Genomic DNA, 24,525 nt, shown 5'->3' on the forward strand with positions numbered 1-24,525 from the left:
ACGATGGGAGTCTGTTTCTTCAGACTGATTCAATGGTGTAACTACAGTCCATCTAAGGATAAGATATTCTAATTGCAAATGACTACTGTCGAGAGAAAATAAAGAGCCATATGTGCTAAACTTGCAAATGAAAATATGAAAGGATAATTCTCAAGAGAAGAAAAGCAACTTTTTCTCAGCATAATTCTCATTACTGGCAAGTTATCAAAGGTAGTTCTGAATCTCAGGAAAAAGACTTGTGATTACAATCTCAACAGAAGATCTTTACATTAAAATACTGGCAATAACTCTGTATGGTGAATATAGTTTTCTTTCTCGAGATTAAGGAAATTTAGATATATTCCTCATAACAGGACTTTTGTAAAATATAAAACACACTTTCAAAAGTATAAAAGCAACAAATTTTTTTTTTTTTTGGTCTACACTTTCCTGGTGTAGTTTTCACATTGTGGCTCTGTGTTTTTGAGACCTTATTAGGGCAATCTAGTATCTAGAACTGCTCTTCATAATCTAATTGCTACCCAGAAGAAAAACAAAATTCTAGTAGCCTTCAGAGCAAATGACCAGGTGCTACTGATTTTTTAGAGCTAAAAAAATCCAACATAATTTACCATAACGATTAATATTCTACTTTTATCTAAAGCTGGAATAAGGATGGAATTTCTAGCCCAGAGAGCTGTTCTACTATAGTCAGTCAAATACAGCTTCTATTGTTGGACTAATATTTAGCCAATGTATTTATTGGAAAAATATATGCAAAGAAGAGGAGGTCCTTTATAGACCTTAATTCCAGTGCTATAGCATGAGATTTGCTGGTTGTCTATTTACTCAGCAGTAAAAGAGGCAAAATCTGTTTTAACATTTTAAACTTCCTGAAAAGATAAGTAACAAACTGTTTTAAAGTAGAAATTGGTATGTAGCATAATTCAAAAATTTTAGAAAAATTCATACATATTCATATTCATAGATATCTAGATATCTAGATATAAATTAAATCTTACAATATCCCTTTCCGAAACCTCCAGAATGTCTGACAAAGATATGTCTAATTGTAGCACTGTAACATTATTTCTTTGTGCATGTTTCTGCTAAGGCAGTAAATTTGGTTTCCAAATTATTTAAAAAGTCAAGGCCATCCTCTTCCTGTTTTTCACTGCAGCAACCTACAGAACCAGCTGGAGACCCTCTTCCTTCATAGTTATACGTAAGAACATAATCTTCAGATGGCATATGGTCTTCATCCTGATTACACAGATGCAGTTTCTGTAAAGTTTAAAAACAAGGGATTGTATTATTGTTTTAAACACACTGAAAGATAAACATAAAATTTATTTTTTATTTACCTTTTATGTTTAATTTTTAACCAGTGTGTCCTCTAATGGATTCCTACACACAAAAAATGCACATGGTTGGTCTATATCACAGCCATACTACAAAGTCAGTATATTTTACATTTCTGGTAATCCATACAAATCCAAAATTATGTATACACATTATATTTAAGTACATTTAAATTATTACTAAATTCTTACCCCTAAATTTTATATCTAGAGGTCAGGCTAGTCCACAAAACGGTGGCAATATGCATAGTGGTTAGGAATTTGAGCTTGGATAGTCAAGCAGTCCTGATTTGGAGTCATAGCTTGGCTTTACCAACTAGCTACATGACTTTGAGCAAGTTATAATACTGAACATCTTTAACTCTCAGTTTCCTCGTTTCTAAAATAGGAATACAGACAATGAGTATCTCACAGGATCATTATTAAGTGATGAAATAATAATGCATGAAAAATACCCTTATTATGTCCAGCACATAGTACATGTTCAATAAACTAAAATCACTATTATCTGCAGATATAATGTCAGTAATTACCACATTGTCTTCGGAATCAAGCTTCCGAGAGAGCCAAACCATGACAAAATAAAAAGATGCACCAAAAAGTTTCAGTGAAATTTAAAATGATCAAGATAACTCACACTGCAAAAACCTGGCCAGAAGAGAGGCCAAGCATTCGGCCACATTTACCCTCGCTCTTTGTCACTGGCCTGTGTGCCAACTTGTCAAACTCGTGCACCTCTCCCCTTTCTCACCTGTGTACACATCCCCTCTCAAACCCAGCGCTTATTACCTTGGCTTACGTTAGCAAGTGCCTCTCTTCGTGACCATTTTAGCCTCACGTCCCATTACCTGACATGCACATTGGAGAACACCCCTAAGAGTGTTTCTTAAGCTTCCCTCCTCCTCAGCCTGATCTTACATGGCTACTGACTGTCTAGAAACAGAAAAGGGATTAACATTTGAATTTGATGAAAAAAATAAATATGCTGTGGACCTATGATAACCTACAGCCATGTCACAGAATGTTGCCCATCTACAGTCCATCAAAGGCTTTAGGGTTTCTGGACCAGTGTTTGTATTACAACAGCACTGGTACTCTCTGATAGAAGAAGTGAAAACTTCGTACCAGAAAGAATACTTAATTCAGTGGTCCTCTACTCAGGCTGCACGTTTGAATCACCTGAGGAGCTTAAAAAAAAAAAAAAAAGCTAAACCAATTAGAATCGGAATCTTTCAAGGTGAAGCACAGGCATTAGTATTTTTTAAAAGCTTCCCAGGGAATTTTGATGTGCTGCCAGGAATGAAAATCCCTTATTGAACCCCCCTATCTTTCACATCCTTGCTTTCCTCTGAATTAGAAAACAGTTTATATATGCATGATGCTTTTTACATGAAAAAATAGTTCATATGAACCATATTATTTAATATTCACTCCAGAATTCTGTACAGACGCTTTCTTTTCACAGAGAGATGCAGATTTGATTTGGGGATTTTTGTGACTGTGGAGAATGAGATTTTTTCCCTATTCTTCTATATTAAAAGAGTTCATGAGATAAACACACACCTAAAAATGAAATGCAACTTTAGTGAGGGATAGTAGAATCCTCCAATTTTCATGAGATTTTAGAAATTAAGAGAAATGTGACACATGAAATAAAAACTTTTATATCAAATACTGTAACAAAATCAAAGAGCAGGGGCAAAAATAATCAGAGAGTGAGAGAGAAAGGATACATTGGAGAATCTAAAAAAGAAGTTTCTGAAAATATATATTAATCTCAATTTCCTAATGTCCTCCACTTGGACATTTAAATTTCAGGGTCAAAACACTCAAGAGAACTCACTTCATCAAGGCGGGGCTGAGTGAAATTGTACCACTCCGAGTGGTCCATCTCCACCGTGCCTCCTCTGCAGGAATCCAGGGTGTGATGATGCCCGGCCCCCTGGCACAATTCCAAGGTCTGGTTTCCTCCTTTTACCATTTCAATGGTTTCCTGCCTGCCATTTTGAACTTCTGATCCCATAGTGCCACAAAAGCCTTGGCTAGAGTTGTTGACTGTATGGGTCGTAAAGCCACTGGGAGAACACTGAAATAAGATAAAATAAGACAGTTCATATAGGGAGGAAATGGATTCCAAGTAAAGTCGCAAGAAGGCAAAGGAGACAGCTCGTTTACTCAACCTTTTATTCATTCATTCATTCAACAGACATTTATCACTTTCCAATTAGATGCAAAGATAGAGACAAGGTCCCTCAGTGGCTTCAAGAAGCTCTTACTCCAATGAGGCAGAAAAATAGACAGTTACTTTAAGAATGTGATTATGCTGATGTACAGGTGAACACAGAATGCTATAGGGACACAGAGGAAGAGCATGAAAATTCAAACTCGGAGAAAGTAAGTGGAGCAAACTGGGAAAACTCTGAGCTGAGGGATTCCTACTGAGAAATAGGAGGAAGAATGCATTATCTGTAAGAGGGTCTAGAGGCAAAGCCAAATGGGGTTCCTTGGGGGTTCCCAACTTCAGCCTGTCGAGAATGCCTACCACAGAAAGTTCAAAGAGAGAGAGGAAGCTAGAGAGGTTATAAAAGGCCAGAGGACATAAAGATCTATATGCCATGCTAAAATTTTTAGACTATCTTGAAGATTATGGGGACAAAAAGAATGGTTTTAATAACAGGCAAGGGACATATTTAAAAAAAATCATTTTAGGCAATAATGTGAAAGACAAATAAGAAGGAGACAAGTTTAGAGTCATGGATATCAGTCAGTGAAACATTATAGGTGAAAAATGATAAGGATCTAAGCCAAAGTCGAAGCAGCGATGATTAAAAGAAGAGGATGGACTCCATAGAGTGCTTACTGGTGGTTAGACGGATGAGGCAGCCAAGGGAAGGGTCAGGAGTTATTCCTATGTGTCCTGCTTGTGCAACTAGATAGATGGTATGATTCACTGAAACAGGGAGGAAGGATGCACTTGCGGGTGAGAGGAGGGTGAGCAATTCAGTTTTGGACGTGGTAAACGAGAAACCTGTGGATTTCCAAAATGAGTATATGAATATGTGGTCTGGAGCTCAGGTGGGAGATCTGAGCTGGAGTATAATTCTGGGAGTCACTTCCATGTAGGGGGGAGTTGAAGCCATGGGAATAAATTATATCACCCAGAGAAAACTGCAGACCAAAAGAAAAAAAGGCTAAGAATAGAACGACAAGAAACATCATGTTTTAAAGGGTGGATAAAGGAATTACAGCTGTGACAGAATTGATGTGGAATAGCCACTGAGATAATACGGAACCAAAAAGCCATGACTCTCTAGCCAAGAGAGGATTACGGTAAGGAGATCAATGGTGTAGAAAAAATCCAAGTAGGGTAAGAACTGGTTCAAATAAAGTAAGCACCCATGAGAGTCAAGTAAAAAAGTGGCCAGTGGTGATCTGTGTCAAAAGAATTTCCACGGAGTGCAGAATGAACAGGAAGTAATGTCATAGAGAAATCGAGTAAAAAATATTTCTCTCAAAAAATTCAGTTTCAAAGAAAAAGAAATATGGAGGGATCTAGGGGAGGACAAAGAGTCAAGGGAATATTTTGAAATGGAAAAGACTTGATTAAACATTAACTTAATGCTGGAACTGAACACCAACCCTCCAGGCCACAGGTGAGATGTTTAGTTACAGCAATAACCTCTGCATGTCAGTTTGAATTCTAAACCATCACTTTCATGACAAGACCTCCACTATAATCAGGTGTCATTGTGTCATCTTCTTACCAATTTACTTTTTCTATCTAATATGCAGAGTCTCTATCAAAACAAAGATTTTCAAGTTCAGATAATTTACTGAATCTGAAATATATCTATAAAAGTCAAACATATTATTTTACTGCCTTTGAAAAAAATACCAGAAAAGAGAACTGAAAAGTAGCCATTTGGTGGCACTGCTACCCTACATTTTTTGCTTAGGTCGCTGCTACAGTAAAATTCTATCACACACACACACACACAAATCCTGTTTGTCAAATCTCCTTGATGGGTATAATTTTGTCATTATAAATACATATTGAGATCATATTTCTAAGCTAATAAAGGGAGAATTGAAAATAAACTAAAATCAAAGCTGAATCCACAGTACTGTTTCACATTCTCTAATCTCTGTTCCTTCAAGTTTATTCTCATAGGGCATCAACAACTCCTTCTCCATGTCAGTGATTTTCAAATTTACTTTTCCAGTCCTGATTTTTCACACAACTCCTAACCCCATCTGAATGCCTTTGACTTAAACTCAGATTCAAAACTAAAGTTACCACCTTTACTCATTGTATTAAAATGAGTTTACACATTCACCGTGAAATTTTGTTGCATTTTGTAAAAATATGCCTAAAATTATATACTGGTATAAATTAACAATTTCAAGTCCTTTTGAGAAGTGTTCCTAATAGAGAACAGGTAAATAGGTATATGTTATGGTGAAGTGGCCAATCAATGCCACCGACTCCAGCACCAAATGGCAAAGAAAAAAAATTAAGTACAGCTCAATCATTCCATTCTCAGATATAAAATAAGAGCTTACTATGAGTCAAGGACGATCATGGGGCTAAATCTATTTCCTGAATGGAGAGATAATTACAGGGTTCCACACATAGGCATGTCAAGCATAGAGGAGTCATGATTTTGCCTGATGGTGGGAAGGAAGTGAAAGAAATAGTCGATAAGAAAGGCATCGTCACCTTGAGATACAGAAAAGGCCTGATATAAAGTCACTGTCCCGGGCTATAGCTTCTGTCACATTGACTCCACTTTTTATTTTATTACTTAAAAGAAAACAATTTTATTTATACATTTAAAATATTTCTTATCCATCCCTATTTTAATTTTCCAATAACCATTATCCTAGTAGAGTTATCTCATGCTTAAATTATCAAAAGATCCTAATCCTTTATCCTCCCCATTCCTAACGTCTTCCTGTTCTTGTTGGTCACCTACTGATTCAGTATCACACTGCTCACGTTATGCCACTTTCGTGCAGAAAGCCTTGACTGGCTCTCCCTTACCAAGAGAATAAATCCAAAATCCTTAGTGTGCCACAAAAAAGTTTCATCCCCCATCCCTCCCTTATTATATCTTCTCCCTCCAGAACCTAAGTGTCAAGCCTCTAGTCCAAAACATCATTTCTTCCATTTCAAATCAATTTATTTACTATTTGGTGAATAATCCCTAAACTTTGTCATCTCCTTTTTTATTCATTAGGCTGTTTTTCTCCATCTCTTCACTTTCAAACCCTTCGTGTTCTTTATGGTACAGAGTAATCTGTACCTCTTCCACCAGGCCTTTCTGGTTGATATCCAGACATCATGAATATACTTATGTATCATCAGTATCTTTGAACTCCACCAGTGTCCTATCATATTGGGGCTAATAGTTTACTGTCACATTCCTATTTATTTTTCAATTTCTCAAGAATGAATTGAAATCTTTTCGAGGGAAGAACATGCCTTGTAATAATTTTTTACATACTTCCCGCAGAACAAGAAGCATAGTGCCAAGCACCTCAGAGGTCCCAAGAAATATGTAAGAAAAGAAAGTGGCAGTATTGTTCCAATCTGCCCCCCCAAACACACACTTTTTTGTAAACATATATCTTTTTGATATTTTTAGTTTATCTTGAGAACTTTCAGCAAGTTCTTCCTATTATAAATGGTCAAAGAGTTAGATAAACGAACAATATCTGAAAATATACATTGTAGAGAGCAGTCAAAAAGATTCTTCTTATAATAAATTCACAACATCAAATAATAAGTTTTAAACCATAACACTAGAGAGTAGAAAAAAGATAACTAAAACAATACATCTGGTTTAATAAATGCCCTATAAAAATATTTGAATATTGACAGATAACATATTTATGTCTACAGAATCTGATCAAATGAAAAATAGAAATTAACTCCTAAATTCTGAAATAACTTCATGAGGATGAGTTAAAGAAATTGTGGGAACTACTCAGAGATAAATAGCCGTATAAAAAATTAATAAAATTCAAAAATTCAAAAGGAAAAATTACTTACCACTTTATCATCTCCAGGTGCTTCTGTGTTTGAGATGATTAAGTTTTGCTGTGCCACATCTTCAGGAAAACTTTTTTTATTTCTGGCACTAACAAATCCACATACTACAGTTAGCAATATAGCTGAGTTAAAAACAAAAACAAAAATGTTTAACATGCACACAATAAAATACTCATCTTTTATTTCTTATTACCTAAGGTGCACAGGAGGAAAACAAGTCACTGAGCATGGTGTCCCACAAATTACCCTGGCCCTTCTAAATGAACAGGCCATGATTTAGCTTAGATTTTAACATTTAAAGCGATTATATGTATATTTTGATACACATATCTTCAAGAGTTTGGATTCCACCCATCATTTAAGTATTTTGAATCATGAATTTTTAAAAAATCAATGACTTTTTTTTTTTTTTTTTTTTTTGCGGTACGCGGGCCTCTCACCGCTGCAGCCTCTCCTGTTGCAGAGCACAGGCTCCGTGGGCCATGGCTCACGGGCCCAGCCGCTCCACGGCACGTGGGATCCCCCCGGACTGGGGCACGAACCTGTGTCCCCTGCATCGGCAGGCGGACTCTCAACCACTGTGCCACCAGGGAAGCCCCAATGACATTTTTTAAGACAAAGACTTTAAAGAGATTTACTGATTCCCAAAAGAATGGTTTGCCAATATGAAAAGATAACAAAGCAGACTCTTCTTCCCAGAATAGATTTATCTCCAAGTATCTTAATTAAACTTACTTTGTATTTTGCCTATTCAGAATTTTCATTCTGCATCATAATTGTGGGAGGTTGAAATATATGATAATAAAGCTAAGAGCAACAACAACTCTTTACAATGTTCTACAAGCCCCTATACCAAGGATTGCCAACCTACGGCCCCAAATCCAGCCCACCATGTTTTGTATGACTCATGAGCTGTGGGTTTTATATGTTTAAATGACTGAAAAAAATCAAAAGAATAATAGTTTATTACACGGGAAAATTATATGAAATTCAAATTTTAGTGTCCATAAATAAAGTTCTAATGGAACACAGCCATGCCTGCGGTTTAAATGTTTTCTATGGCTGCTCTCTCGCTACAAGGGCAGATTTGATTGGTTACAAATGAAACCATATGGCCTGCAAAGTTTAAAATATATACTATCTTGCCCTTCACAGAAAAAGTGTACCAACCCTTGCCAACTGTGTGTGGCCCCTTGTTACCTTTCTGGTTCCACTTCCTACACTCCTCTTCCCTCATCCTCTCTCTACTCTCAGGCCACACTGGTCTCCCTGCCTTCCTTGATTTCTCAAGCATTCCCTCACCTTAGGGCCTTTGAACTGACTTTCTCCTCTGACTGAAAGCTCTTCCTTAAGTATTCTTGGCTGACTCTTTCACCTTTTCCAAAAACCATCAATGATAACCTTCTCAGTTAGGCTGGCCCAACCATCTATTGAGAATTACTATCACTAGCACCCATCCCCCGCACTCACCCACACACACTTTACAGCACCAGAGACCCTAATTATCTGGCTCTATTTTTTTCCTCCACAGCATTTAATTTATTTATTACTTTACTGTCACAAGGAAGACTTTGTTTTGGCTTGTTTGCTTTTGTCTGCTTTGTTCATTGATGAATCCCAAGCACCTAGACAGTTCTGGTATATAGTAGGTGTTCAATATATATATATTTTTTTGAGTTGATAAAAAATAATAAACACTTATTAGAAATGTACCATGCACTGTTTTAAGCTCTTCACATGCATTAACTCAATGAACCTCCGGTGCTACCCCATAAAATAACCTACTACAATTATCCCTTTTTACAGATGAGGAAACTGAAGCACAGTGAAGTAACTTGCCCCAGGTCACATGTCTTACAAATAATAGAGCTAGGGTCCAAACCCAGACAGTCTGGTTCCACAGTCTTACTCTTAACCACTAGTCCTATCACAGAATAAAGGAACAACAGCTAAAATAAGCTGAAGGATTGAATGGAAATGAAAAGAGAAGAAAAAATACGGCACCATTGGGAACTACATAACTGGTTAGGAGGAGGTTAATAGAATTTAATCAACCTGGTAGGATACACCCAAGAAGAGATATTGCTGTGATTTGAACACCTCCCATAAGTCTGTAGCTGAAATGAAAATGACATGACACGAAAGTGGCTTTTAATGGACTTGCATATGGCAGAAGTTTTAGATTGTTTGATTTAGCCTTAAAAGGGGTAGTATGAGGACCAAGAAATAAAAGCTATACATTGACAGGTTTGGCAAAATCTAAGGCATTTTCAACAGTTCTGTCTAAGAATGAAATCTTTGATCTCAAAAAGGATTTTGCTTCTTCTCACAGAAAATATTCACTCAGAACTCAGAAAATAATACAAAAAGAATTTGTAAAGGGGACTCACACCTGACAGATAGCTGGACAAGATTTCTTTTCAAAGACCTTTTCCTGCACTCAGATATTTATTTTATATTTCAAAGTCAGGTAAGTAAAAGGACTTACAGAAAAGCAATGCTATACCCAGAAGTATCGCAAGGATCGCCCATGTGCCAAGTATCGCTCCTGCAGCCATGCGACATTGATCTGGGTAAGTACAATCACAGAGGTTCACTCTCAAGGTTTTTGTTGCAGATTGACCTTCTACATCTTTTACGATAATGGAAATAGAATATTCTTGAAATTTGGCATTTTTCCGATATGAAAGACGGGCAGCTGTATCTGAAAGAAAAGAATGATATTTTTAATGAACATTGATTCCTCCTCTAACATCTGTTCCACCACACCTATTTTTAAAGACACTATTCTCAAGGAACCACCTTCCATGTGAAAATGGATAAAAAAAGATGACGATCTTCAACCTTTTCAGGCACTAATATCACCAGATGTATGTTGCCCACTGTAACTTTTTAGAAGAGAGGCTTAAAGAAATAATTTGGCATTGGAGTGACCCAGCAGCCTTTCAGCAATATTTAGTATTCCCTTATTTCCTCCCTTATCTACAAGCTAATGATTGGCTCTTGACATACACTCCAAGCATTTCTCTAAAGTACCAGTTTATGGTACTCATAAAAAATTAACACCAATAGTTACACACAAGAGATGTCTTAAGTTCATATTTTCTTATCCATTTATCTTCTGGTACCTGTCCACTGTCTTTATGTATAAGGTAATTTCTCAAAGGGCAACTGACCCTTGGTATTTAACACCTTCCCTGTGGAAGTAATCTCAATACCAGAAAACTAATTAACATCACCCAGGCTAGGTATAAGGCTTACATAAACACAGACATATCTATATCCTAACAATACAAGTTTTTACGAACAGCGATATTTCCCCAATGAACTTGCTACCTTATTTCAATGACTTTATTATCAACTGACCAAAAGCTCCACACACTTTCAATGGCAACTGCAATCTTTTGGGTTTTTCAATAAGTGAAATGACAAAATACCATAATGCACCTCCTGGAAGTGATCTGTAATTTCTAAGCCTTTCTTAAATGCACGGTTAGAGCTGTTGAGAACTTCAAAGATTTCTGGCTACACCTCAGACACAAAGCTCCCCAGAGGAATGTGAATTACCACTAAGGTTTATTTGGAACTTTTCAGGATTATATTGTGTTTAAAGTAAAATCCTTCAAATCTCTCTCGTCCCTCAAGACCACAGGCTTATTCATTACCTCAAGACCAAGAGCCATATTCATGTCCATTCACTCGTACTAGTGCAGCAGCCTCTGACTTTCCCTGCTACTCAACTCTGCACTCTTCAAACTGGCCTCCTAACCGTTATCAATGTCACTGTTTTTAAGACATAAACCTGGTACAGCATTGCCTTACTTGTACACTCTCAATGCGTACCTGCTGTCACCAACCATACAAAGGTCAGCCTCCTCAGCTAGTACATAAGGCCCTTCATCACCACTCCCGCCAAATCTCTCGGCATTCCTACTGAAACCTTCTAAACTCTAACAACCCTGATTTACTTATTGCCCTAGTATTTTCCTGATTTCATGCATATTTGTTTATCAATTATTGATTAAACAAACATTTATTAAGCAGTTAGTGTCTACCAAGCACTGGGCTAGGTGCTGGAAATACACAGATGGGTTACAAATGTTCTGAGAAAGTCATGTATTAGAGCAGAAAGGTAAACAAATAAGAATACAACACGTAGATTACATGTAGATACAACAGGTAGACAGTAGGTGCTCCATAAATATTATGAATTAATATCAAGCTAAGAAGTGGGAAGGAGGTAGTCTAGGCAGAAGGAACAGCATATGCAAAAGCTGAATTGCATGAAAGAGCACAGCATAGCAACAAAACAGCAGGGAACTATGGCTATAACATAGAAAACTGTACACCTCAGAAACCACTACTGTAGCAGTCTGCACTGCAGGCTTCAGTGCCAGGCCTCTGTCCACAGCCCACCATGTTTCCTTCCAGAATGTTATAGAGTGCTTATCCCACATACCCAGACCCCTCATTTCCAGAGTCTGCTTACACTAAAATTTAAGCCTCCCACCTTCTGTTCTTTCCTCATCGCACAGTAGTTACTTCAAAAACACAGCAAGAACAGTTTGTTTTAATGATAAGTTGCTCAATATTTTAACAAGGATTTTTTGTCTTTGTTGTAAATGTAAATTCTGCCTTCATAAAAATTATGATTTTGTTTCATTTTATGTACAATATAAAACACAGGTCCCACACAATGTGTGCAAAAGTTACTTCTAAAATATGTTCATGAGAATCCATTTTACATTATGCTTCACGTGAGTAAAGCAGTAAATCCATTCTCACTTATTTCAGAGCATATAAATCATTATTTTTGATGAAATACCATTAACTTTGGCAAGGGTCCATAGGCTGTTGATTTCTGGAGAAGCTTTTGCCAAGCTGAAGTAAAATGGAGCGCCGTGCATGGGCTCGTCAGGATCAACGGCTGAAATGTCAACATGTTCCATCTTTGGTTTGCAAATTACTAGATAATTTTGAAGTATTTCTGGCGGATTATCATTCTCATCTACAATTTTAACTTCAATGGTTCCAGTACATGATCTACTATCTAGGAAGAAAGGAAAAAAGTTTAGTGTAGTTCATAGACTTTTATAGTTTCTTAAGAAAAATAATCAACTAGATTCTACATAGGATGTATGGGTTTTTTTTTTTAAATAAACTCTGATCATTAGAGAAAATGGTAAATAAGAAGGTAGATGGATAAATGAAACCTGTAGATCACCTAAAATGAGTATGCTGTTGATAGTATCAGATATAACTGGCCATAAAACTTTTACCAGAATTATTACCAAAAAGTAAAACCAAATGTCTGAATTTCAAACTCTCTATTTCCTTGGGTTTCGTTTGGTCCAGATGTTAAGGAACAGTAAAGTGACTACAGAAAAGTTACTCTAATCCTGGTACACATTTAAACCACTTAGGGAGATTTTAAAAAATATACGATGCTCAGGCTCCCCAACCAGGGATTCTGATTCAGTTGGTCTGAGGTAGTGTCTACACCTTGATATTTTTTTAAATGTCCCAAATTATTTTAATACGTAGCCAGGGTTGAGAAACTCTGGGTTACTTTAAGGAACAGAATTCAAGGAAAGAATTATTTTGACTTAATAGTCAGCTGAGCTATTTAACAGCTCAATTTAAAATGATGTAAAGAGATCTAGAAGAGTCTGGTGAGACCATTTCCTCTAGTCCTAGACTTAAGTTTCATCTCTGTCCTCTGACATAGAGATCTATAGGCATTTAAGATGCTGCCATGCTAGGGATATAAAGATAAATAAGGCATGGTTTCATGTCACCAAGCAGTTTCACCTTGTTTGATGATTAAGATAAATAGAAACAATCTTTAAAGTAATTTCTAAGAATTCTATATACTTAGCACAAGGATAATTCTGCACAAGAATAAATGAAGTTTATTCTCTAATTCTTTTATAACATACCAGATGAAAGCTGGTGTCTTACCTTTATCTATTGCCAGGACTGTAACATTATACAAGGCACTTCTGGGAGTTACAGCCTCCCTGTCTAAGATTTTGGAAGTTTCGAGTGAGCCCGTAATTTCATTAATGGTGATCCACCCTTTCGGGTCATGCAATAATTTGTACCTGTTAATAAAAAGTAAAAATAGTTTTTAGCACTATAAAATGTATTAAAATATATTACTGTCTCATTATTACAAATACATAATTAGTATGTGGTTATAGATTTCTTTGTACCTTAAACCACTGCTACTTCTAGTGTCAGGGTCATATGCCTTATATCCATCGATCTTTGAACCCACTGGGGAGTTTTCTTTAATCTGTACACATTGGACTGCAGGTCTGCATTCAGGCCCTTCGTCCTGATCCTTCACATTAACTGTGACCATGGCTCTGTTCATGTTTGCCATTCTGAGTGTCACATCTCCAGTAAATGGAGCTTCATTGCTTACTCCAATTTCCAGGATCACTTGACGGATTTCTTCATAATTCAGTGGCTTTAAAAAAAGGACAAGTATATGAACATCAGTGTAAAATACATTAGCTATTTTAAATAGCAAGTGATCTTTTGTCGATATGAACAGTGCTACATAAATTCTGTGCTCTCACTTAGCCAATATTGACTTTTATCCTTTGCTAAAGAGAGAGGTGATTCTTCACTAAGCCTTTAGCAAGAGTGGTCAGAAAGTTTCTGCAGGTGGTTTTATGGAGTTGTGGGAAAGCAATTCCTAAAATATTTTTATAGCTCATTCTTACTAAGGAAAATTATTCTGAACCTGAAGATAATGCAAAAACATGACCGTGTTCTTCTGGCCTTATTTAGAAGACCGGCCTAAGGGTCATCTGACTCTCGGAGAAGGTTCAACTTACTATTTACCACCGATGAGGGCCCAGACATTTTACAGCTCTTATAAAACTAGATGTTGACTTAAAGCTGAAATGGTGCAGGGATTTTATTTTCTCTCTGATAGAAATGGTATTTCAAATGCATGTTTTAATTGTCCTCTAAGGCATATAACTAAGCAATCTTTATTTCAGCTTTTCCTTTTATCAAAATCCATACAGCTTCTCATTTCTTCTAGGAAGCTGCTTTGGCTTTTTGCTGAGTCCCTCACTGATAAGTTAAGTAAACTTTTTACCGATGCTAACTATTTTTATGAAAATTTTATTTTTGACAATTTGAGAATTATACTTTGGCATTGTTTGTAGTTTATCCAATGAAACTCTCACAGTGAAGAATGCAGAGGGGTAAGAAAAATATAATGTGCTATTGGCACTATTATTATCGTCATCCCCATTTTAGAGAGCAGGAAAGTGAAGAAAAGGAAATAAACTGGGTTTCTCAAAGCCAAAAGAAACTCATTCAAGCTGGAGTTTCAAGCCAAGTAGTCTGGTATGAGTCCATTTTCCTAACCACCACACTATAATCCTTCTGCTTAATTGACTCACCAGCCTCTAAAATCTTCTAAATCAATTCTTTGGTTACAATTGATTTTTATACAGCAAACAAGCCAAATCCATAAAACAGTATTTTACACTGTACTGAAAAGCTAACGCACTTTTTCTTTCATTCTCTTTCTGCTTATCAAAATAATCACTGGCTGAACATTGAACAAAATCAAAACTGATGAGTAAAATTTTGGGTTTAAGCCTTTCTCCACATCTCCACTTCTAGGCAGTATCAAGCTGAGATACTAATACTACAAGTCCAATAAGAAGTCAAGAAAAGTTCTGAATCTTAGAATCTACAAAATGTATGTGAAATTCTTTTTGATTCTTTTATTAATATCCCAGAAACTGGAGCGCCAAGAGAGAAAAGGATTAATATCTGTTTATTTGCCGCTAATGAACACTACCTCACAAATTGCTCGTATTGCTATGATCAGGCTGAGAGTCTGCTAGCAATGAGAAATGGATGGAAATTTAGAAAACAGCTGCTGCCCTAGAAGAGGTGCAGTTATTCAATCTAGAGTTACTTGCTAAAAGCCCTAGAGATTTTTAATGCCATCTTTTAAGGCTTAAACTGGATATTGCTGTAGTAGCTTAAAACTCTGCAGTAGCTTAGAAATCTGATGGGATGAAATCAATGATTAATGAAAAAATATGAATTCTCTTCAACCATAGGATACCTTCTTGTTTCATCAAGTGAAAAACAATTGTCCAAAAATATCCCATATCTGCACTAAGATGCTAACAATTCCCTAGAAAATGTATTGTTGTGAAGATGGATGTGAGGACTTTCTACGTTGAGAATGACCAAGAACTGTCTTCCTCACTCAAGCTCTGATGCACTGCTGCTGTTGCTGAAATGCAGAGAAAATACTAAGATGGAAAGATTACCCAGGACACCCAGCGAAAGACTGGATTAGCTCATACTCTACAGTTTCAAAAAAGTTATCTATTATGGAAAATTATAACACTATTCCCAAGAACATGATGTGACTTCTAAAAATATAATACTAATATCCTATAGTTTACCAAGTGCTCTCATTTTCATTGTCATATTTGAACAGCTACTAGGAAGGCAGAGAGAAATATTATTTATATTTTACAGATAATACAGAGGCTAATTTTCCAAGATCACAGAGCTATGCAAAGCAATTTAACACAGGGCTTACGAGCAGATAACCTGGAATCAAAGAAACATAGATTCAAATCCTCTCTCTACTACATCTGAGCTGTGTCACTTTGGGTAGGTTTCTTAATGTCTCTGAGACTAAGTTTTCTCTTCTGTACAATTGTTATAAGAATGACATTTAACATTAGCGCACACAGTAAGTGCTGCTTTACACTACAGGACCATTTTCTTTCTTTTTCTGGGTAAGGAATATAAAACCAAGAGTCCTTCCCAAAAGAGCCTTTTCTGCCCTTATAACCTGGACCCTAGAATGTAACAGTACTACCGAAAATACAACATATAAAACAAAGAATATGTTCATTCAGTGCTGTTTGATGTAATACTATATTTCATCCTCAGTATTACCTTTAAGAAGTTCAGATACAACCAGTCATATATTCAAGAGAGAGAGAGACACAGAGAGAAGAATATGAGCCTCTAAATTATATCATGTAAAGAATAGTTAGAGGAATTGGGAATATTTATCTTAGAGAAGGTAAATCTCAAATAGACATCACAGCCTTTTCAAAGGATTATACCTGTTTTGTATAACATTAGAGATAAAACCTGGTCCAAAGACACGCGTTACAAGGAGAATAATTTAGGCACAGTAAAAGTAAGGTCTTCTGAGAATTAGAGTTCTCCAGACATGGAATAAGCTGCCAATGGATATACAGAGATTCTTACGATCGAGACTGTTCAAGCATAAGCTAGATGCCTAATAGCTGGTAACAAATTATAGAAGAAAGGCAGCATTAAAGCAGAACAAGTGAACTAAATAGATTAAGTTCTCTTCCAACTTGTAAAGTCTATGATCTGAAACTACTTAGTTGATTAAACCATTAGTTGATTAAAACTTAACTTGCCAAATTGTCTATTACTCATTATTACTTTACCTTTACAACACAGAGAACACCTTCATTAGTTTCTTTGTCTGTACTGATTTTGAAATGTCCATTTTCATTGCCCTTTAAAATAGTAAAATTGGCTCTCCAACTGGCAGTGTTAATTAAATCCTTATCTTCTATAGGTATTCGTAAGATTTCCACATTGAACGTATTTTCCTCTACTGATGCTTCATACTGAAACAGAGAAAGTGCATTAAAAACTTACTTTATAAAGGAAACTTTTACAAAGAAAGTAAAATGTTTCTTCCGCTCCAAAAGTACTTGTTCTTACAGCTTTTGCCTAGATTATTTTAAAACATGAATCACAAAAGCATTGTTTTACTAAGGGTTATCTTTTAAATGAATGAAGAACTTTGTTACAAATAAAAGACTAATGCTATGGTCTTTAACAAAAGGGAGAGAATATAAATACTATTATGAATAAATAAAAGATATTTATACATCAAATATTTCATTTTATTGATAAAATAAACATGCATACTTCAAAGTATGATAAATATTTTATTAATTCAGATTAAATAAAGATAACAATAGAGATCAATTTTGATACTATCTACTTACAGCATTTTGTCTGAAAGTGGGTAAATTGTCATTTGAATCTTTTACTGTTATGATGCAAGTTGTTGTATTCATCAATCCAAAAAATTGACCATTCATGTCTTGCACTTTCATTATCATTGAGTACTTGTCTACAACCTGAAAACAAAGCAAATATTTAATTAGCTTTAAAAACCTTGTTTAGATTTATAAAGGAAACCTCAGTTGTTCACACTTCTATTGGTGTGTATCCATGCTTTTATTTGATTTCCCTATTTGTATATACCCAACGACATGGTAGACGGGAATAAAGCTGAAAAGGTAAGCAGAAATTCAATTACAAGATCCAGAGTAAGAATGTAGACTTATGCTTAAGCAGCAGGTAATGGGAAAGGTTTTATGCGAGTCATAGTGGGAGCACAAAATAGAAAGAGTTGAGTTTGAGAAAGAATATATTTAAAAGAAGGTCGAGCACAATTTGGAGTAAGCTGAGCTGAGGTTCAAAGAAACCAGTTAAAGGCTCCTGAAATAGTACAAAGCTGGGGCATTTGCAATGAGGACAAAAGGAAAGGGTGAGGAAAGTTATCTGTAAGTCAGAATGGAGTTGGACTTAAGAACAGATGGTATGCACAAGCTACGAGAGAAAGAGGGGGTGGAAGATGCTGCTCAGGTGTACTACCTGGATAACAGGCACACAGAAGTATCACCAACCAATACAGGAAGACAGCAGTTCTCTGAGGAAGTGAACACTGGCAAGGTTGGCAAGGAGAGGCGAAAAAAATGAGTTTTGTCTGGTGGATACTGACTTTTACGTTCCTATGGGAAATCTAAGGAGAAAGGTCCAGAAGACAGCTGGATAGATGGCCCTATAATTCAGGGGAGTTCAAGGCCAGAAACACCAATCTGGGAGTCAGCAGTATGTAGATAGTGGTTGAGATTATGGCAAGAATCTGATTTCCTGGGAGAGGTTAAAGGATGAGAAGAGCTGAGGATATAAGGAACAACAGCATTTCAAGCAGGAGGGAAGTAAGAAGACAAAGCAAAGGACAGACACTCAAAACAAAAGATCAGAGAAGCAGGAGGAGAACCAGAAATCCAAGAGAAGAGAGAGTTTTAATAATTGCCAGCACTAGAGAGAGTTTTAATGATTAACCTTTGGATTAGGCAATTAGGTGGTCACTGTTGACTTCTGTGAATGGAGTTTGCAAATGGTGTGTTGATGATGAAATGGAGTCCCTGGTCTGTGACACAATCACCTCTGTTGCCTTTCCTTCTATTTTACTCTTCTTTAGCCACTCTACTCCTTTTGTTCTTCTTCATTTTCTATTTCCCTCTCTCCCTTCCTTGGTCTTTATTTTACTCATCCTTCTTTCACGGCGGAAACCAACATTCCCACCCCGAAACGCTCCTTCCACAGGCTCCAGCACTCTCTGAGACCCTGCTTTTTCTTCCTTTAAATGCAGTTTCTCTAGCTCCCTTGTTCATTTCTTTACTTCCTGTATTGTCCCCTACAACACACCTCATGGTTGTTCCCCACAAAATCCCATTATATTTTTTTTGATCAAGCAAGCATATCTGGATTTGACCCCAAATCTGTATCTTACAAGCTGTGTAACCTTAACTTATTTAATTTCTCTAAGCCTCATTTGTCAATATTGAAAAATTAGGGAAAATCCTTGTTTTCACTTGATTACCGTATCATCTCTAAATATTCCACAGATTCAAAACACATTCATATTGTTCCCTTCAAACTTTCCCATTTATTATGGCCATTATGTATTTTATCACATAGCATGTCCTGACCCCACAAAAATAAAAATAATAATAAATAAAACCTTTGTACTCTTTTTTATTCTTTTTTATAGGTTCTCACCACCTCTCCCTTTTGCTCTGACATCAAATCCTGCTGATTTCTTCTTTATAATATGTCTCCCAGTCGTATCGATCCTTCCATTTATGTTACTCTAGTTTTAGTGGGAACCACTGAAGTGTTCTAATAAAGCTACTTTGTACATATGAAATTGATTGATCTGCCTCAGTCAATAATGCAAGACTCTGAGTTAAATATGGGCTGATGAAATGGACAAGAGCAAGATCAGAAGATTCAGTGCAGTAATCTGACCTGGGCAAGTCAATCAATCCTTCTGTCACCTTTCTCCCCTATAGATTGGATATAACCTCTATCTAATCAAACAAGGAAATTATAAAGATGAGATCAAATTATGCATAAAGAATTTGAACGTCAAGTGCTATACACGTAAAAATATGCTATTACTATCATCCAAATAGTGTTACAGATTTTTAATAATCAACTTTATCTCAACTAATCCTTTCCTGATTAAAAGTACATATCTATAATAACTGGATAGGGATCAGGGTATAATCTATACCCATGGAACAAGCAACACTAATTGTCCTACATGAGAATTGAGCTGGAACACTGAGCTGGAACCAACTAGCCATACACAAGGAATAAAGTATTATTCAATAATATCAACATTCATAACAATATCTTTTTTTCTCACCCCTTCTGAACACCAGTTGATCTTTATTTCTATTCCTCATGGTTTCTCTTACATAAGGAAATAGAAATAATATAAAAACAGGTAACATAGCCAGGAATTCTTATTGTCTTACGCCTAAATAAAATAAAATGAGAAACTCCTAATCCACAGGATAGCAAATTATAGTAAATTGGGGGTGGTGGGTTCAACCCCAAGTAAAATGATAATCTACAGATTGTTAAAGCTACCTCTCTGTCCAAATAATGAGATACTGTGATTACACCTGTGCTGGGATGCACAGAAAAGATCCCAGGTTTTCCTGGCGTCTGCTCCAAAATGCTATACATCAGGCGCGTATGCATCGTGTCTGGTTCATCTTTGTCTGTGGCACAAATCACTCCCACTGTAGTACCTACATGTTTAAAAAAAGAGTCTTTACTTTCCAGAATTGCAAAATATGTTTAGGCATATCTACACTTCTCAAATTCTAACAGTGATGGTGGAAACCTCATTTACGATGTATTTCTTACCAGAGATATTCCATCTTTACACAGTACTGATGAAGATGACTTCAAATTTACAATATGAAACACTTTGATGCTGAGAATCAAGGCATACTCTTACTTTGCTCACAGCTTAAACTATTTGATAGTAAATTTATTAAAAACTTATTTAAAAGGCATCCAAGAATAATTTCAACACATATTCCCACATACTGCAATAACTAACCTAGCTGGAGAGAGAAACCATGTCTCCTAAGCAATCAGATTTTTTTAAATCAAAGTTTTGATTAATAACTAAATCAAGGCTGACTTGGGTTATAACTGGATAGATGATGAAGTTGACCTTTCACATCTCAGTCTCTTTTCTATTCTATTTTTTGCTAGTTCTTGATTTGCTTCCTTCTCTTTCACCAGATTTGTATCCAAACCTCACTGCCCCCAGCCCCACTTAATCTTATTTCATACTATTTACCATTCAGGGAGAATTTAAGTTAACTGTTTCTGCAGTTAGAGCTATTAGTATTTTTCATCAGTATGGAAAGTAAGAATATTGCTCTGATAAAGGACTTCAGGTATCAAAGAGTACATACAGGTGGTATTTTTATAGTCTAAGGATAGTGTTCCAATGCCCATGAAATTATAATACATAGAACCACTTTGCCTATAGCCCTGTATGTGAGGTTGGCCTGAGGAACAATACATAGACACATAAAATCATATACATATATATATATGTATATATATATTCATTGAAATTTTATATTTGAGGGAAATAAAAGCCAAGTAAAACTATTAATGCAAGGAAGTATTAGTTTTAAATAATTTTGTCATTATATCCTTAAACTTTATATATGTGTGTATATGTGTGCTTAAGTATATATATATGTGTATACATATATATGTATACATAGATATAGATATAAATTTGTAGAGAATGTCCAAATACATACTTAAAAGTAACAAAAAGATTTCTGCAGTGGATCAATATGAAGACATGAAGTAATAATCTTATTATTATAAGAAAATAAATTATCTTTTCATAGAAAGTTGTTTATAATCTTTATAAGACATACATTTTCTTCCTGCAATTTCATTGACAGTCAGGAAGACATAAACACTATTTTAATTCTCTGGATACAGAACTCCTTTACTTATTACATAAAACCTTCCTAAAATCTTGACTTGAAAATTCTTTTCCATGAGTGCTATATTTCACTATTCATTGAGCACCCTTTGCCCAAACCCTCTGTGTGTGAGTTAAGGCAAACTCAGAGAACACCTTCAGAGTACCACAGCCTTAACAGGGCTGAACCTACTGGTGTGATATGCTTAAAGTATTCTGGGTTAATCTGGGCATCAAAGTGTTTGCCCTAGATCCTTCTCTGTTACTACCAAAGAGAACAGAATGTTCAACAAAGAGTCTAAAACCAATCATCCCTCTTTGAAAATAGAAAAATGTAACAGTCATAGACTTGTGAGGTTAAAAACATTATAAGTCATCAAACATAATTAACTCATTTTATAGATCAGAGAACTCAAAGGAACTTCCATTAGTTCCCACAGTGAAATAATAACAGACCCTGAATCAAAAACTAGGTTTCCTAAACTCCAAAGCAACAATAATTTTTTTAATTGCACCACATGAGTAATAAAGAGGTTAACATCTATGACATCAAATTATCAAACTAAAATATAAAAGGAACAAGCAGTTACAACAATCCACTGAAGATCTAAGTAACTCCTAGAAACTTTAATAAGCAGGTTAGCTAATCCTCTATGGTTGAGTTCACTTCCTTTCAACTTTATTGTGAGTGGTTTTTCTCCATATTGCAAGTCTCAGAAGACATTAAGAATGCCACATTTGGGCTTCCCTGGTGGCGCAGTGGTTGACCTGCCAATGCAGGGGACATGGGTTCGTGCCCCAGTCTGGGAAGATCCCTCATGCCGCGGAGCGGCTGAGCCCGTGAACCATGTCCGCTGAGCCTGTGCGTCCGGAGCCTGTGCTCCGCAACGGGAGAGGCCACAACAGTGAGAGGCCCGTGTACCACAAAAAAAAAAAAAAAAAAAAGAATGCCACATTTAAGGGCCTATTGAAGTGAAACACTTTGGTTTTCCACATGTGAGAGCAAGTGTTTAGGATGGAGAACACACAATGCAAGTTTCTCTAAAGTTATTCCTGTATTCACTCTAAATTGGAAGTAGTAAAGTAGTAGTTTAAAGAGAAGAGACAATATAGATAAGAGCTTAAAAAATTGTATCCTCAGTGGATATCATTCAATACCTTCCTAAATAAAACCTAATAAAACTATGTACATTGATTTTAGTTTTATCGTACATTCTACCCTGCATGTCCTCCGTTGGAGCTAGGAATAATGATAAACCCACATAATAATAAGATGAAATAAAGTATATAAGCCAAATATGGTACAAAGCTTGAATAACTGTTATCTGCCTTTATAATTCATTGGTATCATACCAACAACACTACAAACTCCTATAATACCTTGTAAATTACACATTGATTAGATTTGATAGGATTAAATGTATTCTGGTAAGTAGCTATTGGTCCAGTGTCATCTCAGGATGATCTGGCTTTGAGTAAAAACTCAACCTCTCAAAGTATATAAACATTTAACATAGCACATTTTACTCCTAAAAGTTGTCTTACCAATTCTACTGCTTTCTGGAACTTCAAAATTATAAATTGCTTCTGTGAAAATAGGGTAGTTGTCATTTTCATCCTCCACTCTGATGGGCAGTGGAAGAGGTAAGTCTGCTGTATACCCATCTGCAGTTGACGCATGGGCAATCAGCTGTAAAACAGTGAAAAGCTAGTTCAACAGTCCATTATAAAAGATTCCAGCATGAAAGAATACTATGCTTTATCTACTACCTTCTCTGCAAATCTTTTCAATAATAAATCACTTCAAAAATTCCTATTCAATGCTTCTTTAGTTATCAAAACATCAAACATAGAAAGACTTTAACTACAGTTAAAAGTATCCAATGTTTGGTAGAAGTGCCTACACTTCAAATAAAACCTAGGTCAGAGTACAGAGAATCAGAGACTACTCAGGTCATGAGACTAAGGAATTAAATGTGAATATGGAGACGTGGATTACAGTCCTTATTCTCCCCATAATCATAAAATTGTATTGGGAAGAACAGTTAACCTCCCTGCAATGGGGAAAATCCTGACTATATCATCTAAATGAGCCAATGAGTCCCAACTTTGTCACTACTGAGCCCCTTTATTGTTTAACCTCATAGATCACATATTTGTAAGAGGTTTTCTAACAAAATACATTTAACAGTTTCCACGTTACTAATTAATCAAAAGCAATGTAATGTCAAATAGAACTTATTTCTTTTTTTCATTTTTAAATGATTTTTTAATATAAACAATTTTTCCATAGTTAAAGGTGCACTATTTCAATTATAAAAGAAACATCCTTATCATGATAAATTTAAAAATTCTGTAAAGTACAAAAGAAGAAAAGAAAAATCCATGACCTACTACCCAGAGATAAGTACTGTTCACATTTGATGTATTCCTTCAGTCCCTTCTGTGTATATAGTTGTACACCAAAATTGAGATCATACTACTGTAAGCTTATATCCTTTTTTTCCAAAAAGCAAACAAACGACTTTATGCTGTAACCATTTCCCAAAGCCCTTAAACATGCTTTGAAAATGGGATTTATTGGCAGTCTAATAATCTACCACATAGACATACTGTAATTTATTTAACTAGACCCCTATCGGTGGACAAATAGAACGTATTTCTATTCAGCATGTGATTACAACACTGAGTTGAAATTTTTCCAGCCAAGAGCAAAGAAATGTCATGTGGTGAACATCAGTCAAGTTTACTTACCCAGCATCTCTTCCCTCTTCATTTAGGAAGAGAATCCCTCTTTCCTATGGGGAATCGGTCCCCCTGTACCACATGACCCCAGAGCATTGACCATATTACACTGAAAATTGTCTGAATGATTCCCCATTGATGTAAGTTCATCCGCATCAGAATGCTGGCTTATTATGCCTTGTTTGGACTTGGTCTCCCAGTTTTGCTTCCTTATA

At 35.9% G+C, this 24,525-nt stretch overlaps 1 protein-coding gene across 2 annotated transcripts in view; it reads right to left on the reverse strand.

Annotated features, from left to right (window-relative positions):
• Positions 1 to 1,065: 1,065 nt before the first annotated feature.
• DSC3 (desmocollin 3) overlaps positions 1,066 to 24,525 on the reverse strand; it is a gene marked incomplete at both ends in the record, with an annotated part of 37,716 nt that continues 14,256 nt past the window's right edge. Inside the window, 11 exons of one of the 2 annotated variants that reach the window (XM_082667987.1) lie at positions 1,066 to 1,263; positions 3,184 to 3,426; positions 7,396 to 7,517; positions 9,884 to 10,099; positions 12,221 to 12,445; positions 13,357 to 13,499; positions 13,611 to 13,870; positions 16,887 to 17,072; positions 17,460 to 17,594; positions 20,188 to 20,351; positions 23,111 to 23,255. In XM_082667987.1, coding sequence (XP_082524113.1) covers positions 1,066 to 1,263; positions 3,184 to 3,426; positions 7,396 to 7,517; positions 9,884 to 10,099; positions 12,221 to 12,445; positions 13,357 to 13,499; positions 13,611 to 13,870; positions 16,887 to 17,072; positions 17,460 to 17,594; positions 20,188 to 20,351; positions 23,111 to 23,255 — 2,037 coding nt within the window. Of the gene's footprint in view, positions 1,264 to 1,359; positions 1,387 to 3,183; positions 3,427 to 7,395; positions 7,518 to 9,883; positions 10,100 to 12,220; positions 12,446 to 13,356; positions 13,500 to 13,610; positions 13,871 to 16,886; positions 17,073 to 17,459; positions 17,595 to 20,187; positions 20,352 to 23,110; positions 23,256 to 24,525 lie in introns of those variants that run through there. The other variant, XM_082667988.1, reaches the window with a different exon arrangement.

This window comes from Grampus griseus (genome assembly GCF_964374135.1).
Source record: "Grampus griseus genome assembly, chromosome: 12".
Lineage (NCBI taxonomy): Eukaryota > Metazoa > Chordata > Mammalia > Artiodactyla > Delphinidae > Grampus > Grampus griseus.